General features: G+C 32.9%; 1 protein-coding gene across 1 annotated transcript in view; it reads right to left on the bottom strand.

Annotated features, from left to right (window-relative positions):
• Nucleotides 1-14208, bottom strand: part of KIAA1109 (KIAA1109 ortholog) — a 194850-nt gene that overhangs the window by 30462 nt on the left and 150180 nt on the right. Inside the window, exons 61-65 of the mRNA XM_011948638.1 lie at nt 13284-13407; nt 7209-7318; nt 6423-6513; nt 3415-3668; nt 232-447 (exon numbers count right to left, since the gene is read on the bottom strand). Coding sequence (XP_011804028.1) covers nt 232-447; nt 3415-3668; nt 6423-6513; nt 7209-7318; nt 13284-13407 — 795 coding nt within the window. The remainder of the gene's footprint in view (nt 1-231; nt 448-3414; nt 3669-6422; nt 6514-7208; nt 7319-13283; nt 13408-14208) is intronic.

Below are 14208 nucleotides of genomic sequence, written 5' to 3'. Positions count from 1 at the left end.
AAAAATTTGCCAGACTCTAAATCAGACATCCATTTCTAGTTGCCAGAAAATATTATGCACTTGTTTATAAGAAATTGTATAAGAAATAACCACTTGACCATTATAACTATAATTACATTTACACTTCAAATCTGCATTTTGGGATGGAGAAGTTTGTTATAATTCAGTGATATATGAATAGTATTTCTAATAGATAAAGTTACATGTATCCTTTTTTAATCAATTTCTTACCTTCTCAAACTTATATCATCATGTTCTTGTAGAAGGGTGGTTGGGTGGAGTACACATTTCCCACTATCAATTTCAACCCGTATATCAAGTTCAAAGTCAATATTTCTCTCTGTAGCTGTGCCACTAAGACTTCTATTGACTGGTGTTGTTGGCCAGCGTTCTGTAAATAGCTGATGAACAGCAGCAAAGCCTGTTGCTTTTTTACGAGATGTGTGTCTAAAGAAAGAACAACTGATCATTACATTGTAGTAAAATGAGAGTTCTTTTTAACAAACTATTAAACATGTTATGTGAGCAATAGTCTGTAAATAAATTTTACTATTTTATAAATTAACTTGAGTGAGTTTAATGGAGTCATTTTACTCAGCTATTATGTACTGAATAACTATTATATGCCAGGCTATGTGCTAGGTGATGAGGACACAGAAATAATCACCACTTTTAAGGAGTCTAAATATCAGTATATAAACTATACTGTGTTGGAAAATATTTCATTTTCTCAAATTATAACATTTAAATGTTACTTTCCAGATTTTATTAAAGACAGAACAAGGAAAGAAAAATAATGCCATAAGCTCTTTAACAAATGGTGCTGGAAAAACTGGATATCTACATCAAAAAAATGAAATTGAACTCTTACGTTATACCATACAAAAATATCAACTCAAAATGGATTAAAGACTTAACATAACACCTGAAACTGTTAAACTCTTAGAAGAAAATATAGGGAAAAGGCTTCATAACACTGGTCTTGGCAATGATTTCCTGACACCAAAAGCACAGACAACAAAAGTAAAAACAGACAAATGGGACAACATCAAACTAAAAGAGCTTCTGCAAAGCAATGGAAACAATCAGTAGGGTGAAAAGGCAACCCATGGAATGGGGGAAAATATTTGTAACCATATATCTGACAAGGGGGTAATTCCCAAAGTATGTAAGAAAACCCTAGCATTCAGAAAGCAAAAAAAAATCCAATTTTAAAAACTGGCTAAGAACTTAAGTAGACATTTCTGCAAGGAATCAGCCAACGGGTATATGAAAAGGGGCTTAATATTACTGTCATCAAAAGGGGAAATGCAAATCAAAACCACAATGAGATTATGACTTCATACCTGTTAAGATGACTATTATTTAAATAAAAACAAAAAATAAGTGTTGGCAAGGACATGGAGAAAACAATCCTTGGACATTTTGGTAGGAATGCAAAATAGTGCAGCTGCTAGGGAAAACAGTATGGAGATTCCTCAACAGATTACAGTAGAACTACAACATGATCCAGAGATCCCACTTCTGGGTATTTATCCAAAAGAATTGAAATCGGGATCTCAAAGAGATATTAGCACTCCCATGTTCACTGCAGCATTTTTCACAATAGCCAAGATGTAGAAACAACCTAAAATGTCCATTGACAGACAAATGAATTTAAAAATGTGGTGCATACATACAATGGAATATTATCAGCCTTAAAAAAAAAAAAAAAGAAATGCTGCACTATGTGACAACACGTATGAACTTGAGGACATTATGCTACATGAAATAAGCCAGATACAGAAGGACAAATACTGCAGGAGTCCACTTATATGAAGTATCTAAAATTGTCCAATTCATAGAAGTAGAGAATAGAATGGTGGTTGTCAGGGGTTGGGGGTCGGGGGGAGGTTGGCAGTTGCTAATCAATCATGTATAAAGTTTCAGTTATGCAAGATTAATGAGTTCTAGAGATTGTGCCTAAAGATAACGATATTGTATTGCACACTTAAAAAGGTGTTAAGAGGGTAGATCTCATGCTAAGTGATCTTACCAAAATAAAATATTTAAAGAACTTATCCAATTGTATATCTGGAAAATATGGTTACACTAATGTAAATTATATCTCAAAACTGACAAAATAGTTTTCAAAAAGGAAATGTAAAACTTAAAAAGTAAGGAGATATAGATCATCTGTTCAAGAAGGCAAATGTCTGATTACTGTTAAGACAAAACAAAAAAAAGGGAAGAATTTATCCACACAACTATAAAGTAATATTTCCTATGACAAAATTTATGTTATGTTTTAAGAAATACCAAAATACCTAGAAAAATTATTAGAAAAGACTCAAACCTGGACCACCATGAAATTAAATATAATGACAATATTCTAAAAATTTCTTGGAAGAAAACAGATATTTTATAAAATATCAAAAAAATCTTAGGTGACATTGACAGAATTGAAAAAGATAACCAGCATATGCTGGATATGGATGCTGGAAGATAACAGAGCAGTTTTTCTTACTTAGGAGAAGAAATAAATATTAGACTAGAATTCTTTTCCCAACCCAATAATAAACACAAAAGCAGTAAAGCTACTTTAGACATGAAGAAAATGAAGTAGATCTGCAATAATAACTTTTCATAGAAAGTTATTTGAGAATGTACTCCAGAAAAATGAAGGAGTAAAACCAAATATGCTGATGTATGGGATTTAGGAGTCAGTGGCTTCGGTCTAGGAAAGGGAGGAAAGAATCCCTAAAGCTCAAAATGCAGAAGACTGAAGATAGAGACAGTTTCTTATAGATCAACTTTTGGTTATACTCTTGTGCTAAGGCAATTTCTCATTATTTATTACCATTATTAGAAACTCTTACTATTACTGTCACAACCTCACTTGAGGGTGGTTTAAATAGATCAGTTCCAAAGATCCTTGTGGCTCCTCTTGAGGGCATATTCAGAGCAAAGTTTCACATATGTCAATTATTTCATTAACACCATTTCATCTTATTTCTTCTAAGAATTTGCTTAAGTCTTTCATCTATTGCTAACCACTTCCCTTTACTACTTTTCTTAACTAGCCTTCACTATTACGTATCTCCTTACTGCAATCTGTTACTTTAATGCCACAGGAATACAGCCCTCTCCTTTAATTTACTCATAACCACATCTTTATTTCCATTTTATTTTAGATGATTAAACTTAGATGACTTGAAAAACACTTAAATTTAAAAAATAATGCTATATGGAGCTACATCACAATAAACCATGTGATAAATTTTATTAAAATAAATTTTATTTTAATGAGTCACTCTCACTCAAGCGCAGCACATTAAAAATTATTTTTTGTAAAAGTTGAGTTATATGTAACATTTTGTAGTCATTTCTAGATTCTGAAATACTACATTAGGATCTTAAAACAAGGTTACTCACGAGGGTTTCCTGTAAATATAAAACCTTTCCCTCTCATGGTCTTCATCTTTTTCATCCTTCTCGGAATCTTCACTGGTAGAAGACAAACTGTCATCCCGTCGGCCCTCTTCAGTTTGGAAAGGAATGCCTGGTGAAAAGCCTCCTGGAGTTTTGAGAGAACTGAACACGGAACATGATCCTTCACTATTTGATGAATAATGGGATGGACCTTCAATGGTTACTGACAAAAGGTCCAGTTCTGTCTCCTCTGGAAACTGATTGTAAAAACAAAAAACATGAATCAGATTCATACTTCAATTAAAAAAAGAAAAAATATATAAATTTAAACATTTAAAAATCATCTCAGAGTTGAATTTCTTCACTCTGAAATGAAAGAAAGGTCAGATTCATGAACATATGAAATGGTACCCCAAGGAAGGAAGCAAAAGAGTCAACCACAGAAAGTTATACTACTAACATACTAAAAATCAGAATGAGATTTTACTTTATATTAACATATATTACTGTATCAATAAGTAAACATTGTAATTCTTTAAAGCAGAAGTTAAACGTGGAAGCAAAAGAAACATGATTAACTGTAAATCAGAATGGCAAGAACAATTAGTGATAGAAGAGCATGCAGTGTCATTACAAAGTTTATTATTTTCTCATCATGCTAGTAGACGCTTTTTGTGGATACATCTTTTAAAAATGAGCCCCACATGAGTTAAAGAAAAATGTGCAAATAGCCGAGTAATAAAATATGTATCAGTCAAACTGAAGAATGCTGTATTTTAAGGTAAATACAGTTGGCTCTCTGTAAACACCTACAGATTCAATCCAGTGTAGATGGAAAATATTGGAGGAAAAATAAAAATAATAGTACAATAAAAAATAATACACAAAATATTTAACTATTTACAATAGCATTTAATGTGTACTAAGCATTATAAGTAATCTAGAGATGATTTAATGTTTATGGGAGGATGTACGTAGGTTATGTGCAAATACTGCACCATTTTATAAAAGGGACTCGAGTATTTGTGGATATTGGTATGCATGGGGGTCCTAGAACCAATCCCCCACAGATATTGAGAGATGACTATAGTTCGTATAAACACCATGTCACTAACTCAGGATTTCCACCAGGAGACCATTTAAATAGGTCAAACAAAACAAAACAAAACAAAAACAAAACACCCCCATGACCTAATTTTGATGCCCAACTTCACAGAGTCACAGAGTTACTTGAGCAATAATAAGCCTTTATAAAGCTTAATGTGCAAAGTAATTTATGTGCAATTTATTATTAAAACTACTGGATGCTGCTATTCGATACACAGTTAAGTCCTACATTGAAAATTTCAAATCCACGTGTTCTTCATTTTATATAGTATACATGTTATTAACAAATAAATCAGATTGTTAGAACAGCCAATTTTTAAAACTTTGGTAAGAGACAGTAAATAAATATTTCTTTGTTTCATATTTATTTTATATTTAAACATTCCTTAATTATCTATTTTCTAATTTATGATTAGAAAAATCTAATATTTAATCTCATAGCTATTAATTTATGATTTTTTATATACCTTTTTTTTACAAGCAGTACATGGCTAATTAAAAATGGGACTTGAATTGAATCACTTCAAATACTAATCCCTTTGAGAATCACCTGGTTAGCAGAATCCATTCTATTCATGTAAATTATTTCTTTCCAAGTTTTCTTCATAAAAAAAGAACATGTTTGTCAAGCTCACTCTATTACAATTAAACAGTTCTTAAAAAAATCCAGTTTGACTAAATTCAGTATAACTGTGAGATACATGTTGAGACTCAAGCTTGAAGAGAGTGACAAAAGGGAAACAAAATATATTTGGGTAAGTGCTAATTTTTAAATGTACCTTGACAAAAAAGATCTAGATATTCATTCTTCTACATTGTTTGGAACAAAAGAGTAATTTAAAAAATGGATAGTTTTATAAATGTTCTTTTACACCAGTGACTCAAAAGAATGCTCAATTATTAATGTTTGTTATGCATTAAATTTAATTCTTATTTGAACTAATTAACTGATCTTCGTTTATGAAAAAATTCATTTTGTAGTTGAATATAAGGAAAAACTGCTTCACTTAGGGATTAGGAAATAACAGACTGTAGTTTTTTTATTTATGATTCGGTTGATTTGATTAGCTGATTTAGTCTTTTAGTTTTTAATAGTATTAAACTACACAGAAGTAAAAACTAAGATAAATGCATGCAAGAGGTTATGAGATGTACATGATGAAAAAAATTCAAACAGTCTTAAACCATTATGTAAAATATTTCTGAGGTCTAAGTTTAGTTTGAAATGAGAGGAAGATTATTTTGAAAGCAGATTTTCAGTGTGGTTGATTAGTTTTAAAGCAAAATTTATATTGTTCTTAGTAAGTACCTGAAAATACCCTTCCCCAGGACAGCTGGATTGTGGTGTACTTCCCCATACTGTATTTTTCGACTTAATTAAAATAATAAGAAAAGTAAAAACAAAAACAAAAAAACTCATGAAAAATAATGACTTAAAAGTAAATATACAAAAAACAAAATAAACATTTTAATATAATGTTTAATATACTATGAAATTAGAATACAACTTTGAAGCTGATCTTCCCTCTAATTTCTGCTATCTATCTATAATAAAATACATAAATGAGTATCAATATTCCACATTTACATTTGTGTAAGATGTAGTTTAATATGGATTCTCACTTGAAAGAAAATTTATTCAACAAAAACCTTTCTACTTAAGAGAAAGCAGTTGTGGAGCCTTTATTGTAAAACGTAAAATACTAACACCTGCTTCATGGCTCTCAGATAATGTTATGAGGGCAGTGCCCACTACTTGGTAATATGCAGACAGTTCAATCATCACAATCCATACTTTGATTGTAGTCAGAAATCAGTATTTTGAAATAGTATAATACCATAATTTTATAATTTGTAAAAACTACTTAGCAATGTGCATTTCTAACAAATTATATATCTCTTACTGTATCCTGGATATTAAAAGTTACTCTAGGTCCAGGAGATGCTGCATCCACACGGATTTCTGGGAGCTCTTCAGTTTCTCCTACTCGGGAACTGCAAGTAAATACAAAGTTATTATAAAACACTAATATTCTCATTAAAAAAAATATTCCTGGACTTTATAAAGGTCTGATTAATGGCAATAACATTTTATTTGTAAGTATTTACCTAATCAAAGGATTGAACTTTCTCTTAACATTTAGCATCCCATAAAAGAGACTCAATATTTTGGTTAATTCAAGATTTTTCTAAAACTAAATCATATAAAAAGAATTTATACTTCTTACTTTATAGTGCTGATTTACTATTAAAACTGTATTTCACTTCAATAAAATGTAAAATTTCCATTTTTTCATATGCTAAATGTCTGTGTGACTATTCCTTTTCTAAACTGACAAATTTAGAGCAGTAGCTACTAGTATGCACCTTTTAATTTCTTTGGATAATCTATAAGTTTACACAGAAAACTTGTCTATCCTTCTAAATCACAGTTTTATGTAAATAAAAAATAAACTTGTCTAAATAGCATATTTCATTACTAAAAAGCACACCCCACATTGTGGTTATAAATGTGATGAAAGATTCCTTAAATAAAATTCTGAGTTTGATAGTATCCACTATTAATGCATTTTACTAATAAAATTAATTTTTGTTATCTTAATTTTATAATTAGAACATAAAAAAGTAGCTGACCTTGTAAAAGAGTCAACAATTTTATTACTTGTTTCAATGGCTGAAATATATATTACCTTGCCCTTTCCATTCGCTTAAGAGGTGGTCTTCCAGAAGCAGAAATGGTTTTTGATCGACTATAACTTGGTTTGTAACTCAAACCCCACTTATCCTTTAGGGAAGCAGCCTAACAAAATGGGAGAGAAAAAAGGTGACTATAGGTGATTATTTATTGCTGTAATATTTGACTTCAAATAAAATATTCTACTATTAAATAAGTTAGCTTGTTTTCCCCAGGGGACTTTAATGTCACTTAATGTAAGTCAAAATAGAGGAGGAATCCGCTCTTCTTTGGTTCTAACACCAATTAGGAGGCGCAATGAAAACATGAGCCACCAGCTGACCTGAGAGAAAAGAAGAAAAGACAAAAGTTTAGGGGCAGGGATGAGGGTGCAGAAACATGGTGAGAAGAAAGGAAATGATTTTAAAAGAAAGAATAGAAAAAGAAACTGAGAAAGGTTTGGGGAGAAAGCTAGGTTCGGGGCAGTGGGGAAAAAAGATCTTTTCTCCAAGGGCATCCCTTTTGTAGGACTCTTTATTACAACAAAGGAAAGTAAGAGTGTTAATGACTTAACACTTTCCCTGTCTCTAAGTCCCTCTTCTAGAAACTAGTGATGATGCTAGATAGTTGAAAGATTGTAATACAGTGGAAGTTTGGAGTCTAAGATGGGTAATGGGAATTGAGGGGAATATGTGGAATGAGATGTGTTAAGAATGCAGATGTTCTAACAATTTCTGTAATTCTATCTAGTTTTATTTTTGACAGTCAATTACCAAATATGACCTGTAACAGGACACAAGCAATATTTTAATTATATTGTATGATTGTTGTATAGACAGCGAAAATTTTAAATATAAAATTATATGTTACAGATCTCACTATCCATTATTACTATCAGAGACTAGTGACAAATAAATTGGAGAGCAGTATTCAAACTATATTCTCTGGGAGTTTAGAAGTGATCAAGGAATGGCAGGTCAAGCCAATAGCTCCTGGAACCCTGCAACAAACTTTCCCCTTTCCTCTGACAACTGCAGCTCTGATTTAATATGTTTTTCATGTGTTGGGGTACCACCCAAAAGTCTCATCCTGGTAAAAAAAAAAAACAGTTCTCTGTTGGTTTTAAAATTTTTAAAACCCATTAATCTTTTGTTCTTTTTAAGTGTTTTTTAGACTTTGTTTTCAGTTTCACATGTAAGGAGTTTGGAAGTCACCATTCCATCCTAACAACAAGTAAAAAGCTGAACAAACTTAAGAATCAACAGCTGTTCTTGGAGCTGTGAGAAAGGGGAGGAGGAATCCGAACAACTTCTGCCCTTCACATTGGAGAAAGAGACCAGTAAGTACAGTGAGTTAACAGCTTACTAGTACAGAGATGCACAGTCACCGGTGCCCTGAATATTGTGAGATCACCTTTCAGTAGTTCCACCAGGTTCCCACAGCAAATGTCAGGTGAAAAAAAATATCCTCAGGAGAAAAGTCCCCTAGGCTTCCAACAGGGGGAAAGGAAAAGGAACCATTTTGAAAAAACACCCAGAGTACTTTCTTTTTCTGAATAAGAAAAAATGCCCTTAGGAAAAATTAGCTAACCAGAGCTTAACCAGTGGGAATATTATAAGAGCATAACTGACCTGGGGAAGGGAAATACAATACCAATACAGTCAGTTCTATCCATACTGGTCTACCTAAGTTGGGAGGAAATAACTGACAAACATGAAGTTCACAATCCAGAGGCATAGGCTCATTAAAAGATGATAAAATGCTTCTCTTACCCTGACACCTTAACATTACCTCACTAAAGCTTCTTTAAAGCAGCTCTTTTTACTTGGTAAATCATGTCTGGCTATCAAGAAAAAATTACAAGGGATATCAAATAGCAAAAAACACAATCTAAAGAGACAGAACAAGCATCAGAACCTCATAGAAGGGATGTTGGAATTATCAGAGTAGAAATTTAAACCAACTATGATTAGTATGCTAAGGGCTCTAACAGATAAAGTGGACAGCATGCAAGACCAGCTGGACACTGTAAGTTGAAAGATGATAATTCTAAGAACCAGAAAGAAATGCTAGCAATCAAAAACACTGTGACAGAAATGAATTATTTTGATGAACTTATTAGTACACTGGACACGGCTGAGGAAAGAATATTTGAACTTGAGGATATATCAATAGGAACTGCAAAAAGTGAAAAGCAGAACAGAGACTGAAAAAAAAAATAACAGTATATCCAAGGACTGTGGGACAACTACAAAATGTATAAGTATGTGTAGTGGAATACCAGAAAGACAAGAAAAAGAGAAAGGAACAGAAGAAATATCTGAACCAATAATGACTGAGAGTTTTCTCAAATTACTGTCAGATGCCAAACCCCAGATATAGGAAGCTCAAAGAACACCAAGCAGGATAAATGCCGGAAAAAAAAAAAAAATTACATGTAGTTATATCATTATCAAACTAAAAAAAAAAAAAAGATAATGAAAAAAGCCTGACTTTTTCCTCAGAAACTATGCCAGGTAGAAAGCAGCGGAGTAAAATATTTAAAGTCTTGAGAGGAAAAAAAAAAAAAACCCAACAACCTAGAATCATATACCTTGCAAAATTATTCTTCAAAAGTGAAGACTTTCTCAGACACAAAAATTGAGGGAATTTGTTGCCAGCAGACCTACCTTGCAAACGTTAAAAGAAGTTTTATAAAGAGAAGGAAAATGATACAGATCTCTTAATAAAAGCAAGAGCATTAAAGAAGAAATGAAGGTAAAACCTGTATCTTATTCATAATCGACCTAACAGATGAGTTTGTTCAAAATAATACCAATAATGTATTTGGCTATATATATCACACGTGTGTGTGTATATATACACACACATATACATGTGCACACATTTAATACCAATAATGTATTTGACTATATGTATCGCATGTATGTGTGCACGTGTATATATGTGTGTGTATATATGTGTACACACATTTATGTATATGCTTATATATGCTTAAATGTAAGAGAAATGAATGACAGTAATGATACAAGAGACAGGAGGGAGGGATTATGATTATTTTGTTTTAAGGTACTCACACTGCCCATAAAGTGCTATAGTGTTAATTGAAAGTAGACTTGGATTAATTATACATGTACAGATGGTCCTTGACTCATAATAGTTTGACTTATGATTTTTTGACTTTGTGATGGCACAAAAGAGGTAACATTCAGCATTCAGTACAGTCCTCAACTTATGATGGGGTTAAAGCTGGATAAACCTGTCATAAGTTGAAGATACCATAAATCATTTTGACTTTTCAACTTATGATGGGATGTAACCCAATTATAAGCCGAGAAGCATGTGTAGACTGTAGTCTCTAGGGCAACCACTAAAAAAAAAAAAAAAGAAGAAGAAGAAGAAGTGTAACTGATATGCTAGGAAAAAAGAGAAAATGGGATTATATAAATGCCTCAATTAAAATCACAAAAGGCAGAACAACCAGAAGACAAAGACAGGAACAAAGAGAAAAGGCAAAAAGCAGAAAATAGTAACAAATACAGTAGATATTAATTCAAAGCTATCATTAATCACTTTAAATGTCAGTGGTGTAAAATGATCTTAAAAGACAGAGACTGTCAGAGTGGATTAAAAAATAAGATCTGACAATGTGTTGCTACAAGCAACCCACTTGTATATACATATTTAAGCATATGTATTTAAAGACATAGATTAAAAGTATATGGACTGAGAAAAATATACCATGCTATCACTAATTAAAAGAAAGCAGGGATAGCTATATTAATTTCAGAAAAAGCAGATTTCAAAGCAAAAAAAATTATCAGGTATAAAGAAAAAGAAAAGCATTATGAAATGATAAAGGGGTTTAGTCTTCAAGAACAAATAACAATCCCTAATGTATACATGCCTAACAACAGAGTGGGCTGAGCATGGTGGCTCACATCTGTAATCCTAGCACTTTGAGAGTTGAAAGCAGGAGGACTGCCTGAGGCCAGGAGTTTGAGACCAGCCTGGGCAACACAGCAAGACCATGTCTCTACAAAAAATGTTTTAAAATCCCGCCAGTCATGGTGTCATGTGCTGTGGTCCCAGCTACTTGAGAGGCTGAGGCAGGAGGATTGCTTGAGCCCGGGAATTTGAGGTTGTAGTGAGCTAAGATTGCACCACTGCACTCCAGCCTGTGCAACAGAATGAAACCCTATTTCTTAAAAACAAAACAACTCAGTGTCAAATTATGTGAGGCCCAAACTAAGAGAAATGCAAGGAGAAACAGATGAATCCACTATTACAGTTTGAGACTTCAGTAACCCTTTATCAGAAATGGACATATCTAGCACACAAAAAAATCAATAAGGACATAGTTGAACTCAACATCATCATCAGTCAATTGGATATAATCAATACCTACAGACAACTTCATCTAACAATATCAGAATACACATTCTTCTCAAGCTCACATGGGATTTTCACCAAGAGAGACCACATTCTGGACCAAAAACCATACCTTTACACATTTTTTAAAGTTATAAATCATGGCCGGGCACGATAGCTTATGCCTGTAATCCCAGCACTTTGGAAGGCCAAGGCGGGTGGATCACAAGGCATTGAAGACCAGTCTGGCCAAGATGATGAAACCTCGTCTCTACTAAAAATACAAAAATTAACCAGGCATGGTGGCAGGGGGCCTGTAATCCCAGCTACTTGGGAGGCTGAGGGAAAGAACTGCTTGAACCCAGGAGGTGGAGGTTGCAGTACACTGATATCGCACCACTGCACTCCAGTCTGGGCAACAGAGCGAGACTCTGTCTCAAAAAAACGAAACCAAACAAAACAAAATTATAAATCATAAAATGTCTGCTCTTAGACCACAGTGGAATTTAACCAGAAATCAATGACAGAAAGATACCTGAATATAAGTTGAAGAAAAAATCTGAAGAGAAATTTTAAAACATAAAAGAAAATGAAAACACACATCAAAATTAGTGGGATGCAGCAAAAGCAGTGCTTAGAGGACAATTTATAGAATGGAATGCATATATCAGAAAAGATCAAAAATTAATTATCTAAGCTTCTACCTTAGAAAACTAGAAAAAAAGGGCAAATTAAATCTGAATTAAGCAGAAGAAAAGTGATAATAAAAATTAGAGCAGAAATAAAACAAACAGGAAATCAATAGAGAAAAATCAACAAAACCAAAGCTGGTTCTTTGAAAAGATCAATAAAATTGATAAGCCTCTAGCCAGGACAGTTAAGAAAAAAAGACACAAATTACTAACATCAGCAATAAAGGAGGGTATACAAACAGACCCTACGGTTATTTAAAGAATACAGGAATACAGAGAACAAATCTATGCCCACAGATTTGATCACCTAGATGAAACAGACCGATTCCTTGAAACATACAATTTTCTAAAATGGAGAGAGGAAAGAGACAATCCAAATAGGCCTGCATTTATTAAAGGATTAGATTAATAACTTTACACAACAAAAAGCACTAGGCCCAGGTGGGTACACTTGTGAATCAATAACTCTTAACAAGTTATCTTTAATTTTAAAAATGAAGCAACAAAAGGGCAAAACGGTTTTTTTAAAAAAAAGCTTTCTACTACTAGATTCGACTCTAATGAGACCAACTAAACCTGCAAAAAATAAAGATTATAAAGTGCATTACAATGCCAGTAGCTGACAGGTAAACTCTGACCTGGAAGAATGGGATAGGTGAAGAACAGACATCGTAAAAGTTTTCACATTTTTTGCAGAGTTCACATTAGAGACTAAAGAGTGATTTCATGAAAGACAGACAAAACACAGTGTCTAAGGGCATAGACTATAGAGTCCTACAACCTAGGTTTGACTCATGTCTTCCCCAGGATTACTGGCTGTATAACTTCGGTCAAATTACTTGACCTGTGTCTCAGTTTCTTCATCTTTAAAACAGGAAAATAACACAAGCTACCTCCTAAGGTTGTTGTTAGGATTTAATGGGTTATTAATTGTAAAGTGCTTTAGATGGTACCTGGTACGCAGTAGATATGATAGGAAAAAATCAGGTGGTTTTGTCATCAGCATTGAAAGAAAAAAGAGAACTCACCCGCATACTGGACCTCCGTAATTTTTTACGAACATCTCTTCTAATGTCATTCACAGCCACAGATTCTAACTGTTGGTAACGTTGAATTTCCTGGTTTATGGTTCCTTCACTTGCACCTAATTTTCTGGATGCAAAACAAATATGGCAATTATTGTAAAGAAATAACAAAGTAAGATTGATTTTTACTTGCTCTTTTTTAATTCTTTCACTTGTCAGAATACCAAAGATGATTACAGACAAGCCAAAACCCTTAATAAGTTTAACACTCATATTTGGCGAACTGTTAAGAAAACAAAAAACACCTCTTTCCAATGTTTGAGGAAATGTATCTTATCCATTGCTGCATCAAGAGTCTCTTTGGCAATCTCATGAAAACCATAGACACGCTCTGCAAAAAAATGTCTGAATGTAAAATTCTACATATAATATAAGCCTCGAGTAAGATTTTGGAGGAAGGGTATATTTTGCTTCAAGTCATTTTTTCCCCTGAGAACAAAACTCACATTGTAATGTAAGTCAACAGGAAAATGTGAATCACTGCATGATAACTTACAGACAAGTTTCGGACAATACCTTTTGCTGTACAAAATGCGTATATTTGTGTAAGGTCCTTGATTGTTTAAAAAAAAAAAAAAGCACCAGTACAAGTATATGCAGATTAGAAAAGATGAGGCATGACCATTACCTTTTGGGAAAATACAACTGCAAAGTTTAGCAAGAAGAATATTTACTGCAATAGAAGAAGTGTTACATAGTAATATCCAGCAGGCAACAGAGAAAGATTAATGTATTTATTTATATATGCCTGTGAAGATACATATAAGAGTAAATACACATGTAAAGATACATATATGTGATATAAAGTCAGTCATAAAGCACTCAGAAATAATTTGTGAAAAACACTAGGACGCTAGGATTTCATGCC

Source organism: Colobus angolensis, unplaced genomic scaffold (assembly GCF_000951035.1).
Source record: "Colobus angolensis palliatus isolate OR3802 unplaced genomic scaffold, Cang.pa_1.0 Scaffold280, whole genome shotgun sequence".
Taxonomy (NCBI): Eukaryota; Metazoa; Chordata; class Mammalia; order Primates; family Cercopithecidae; genus Colobus; species Colobus angolensis.
The sequence above is the reverse complement of the archived record's forward strand: the minus strand, read 5'-3'. Positions and strand labels throughout refer to the sequence as shown.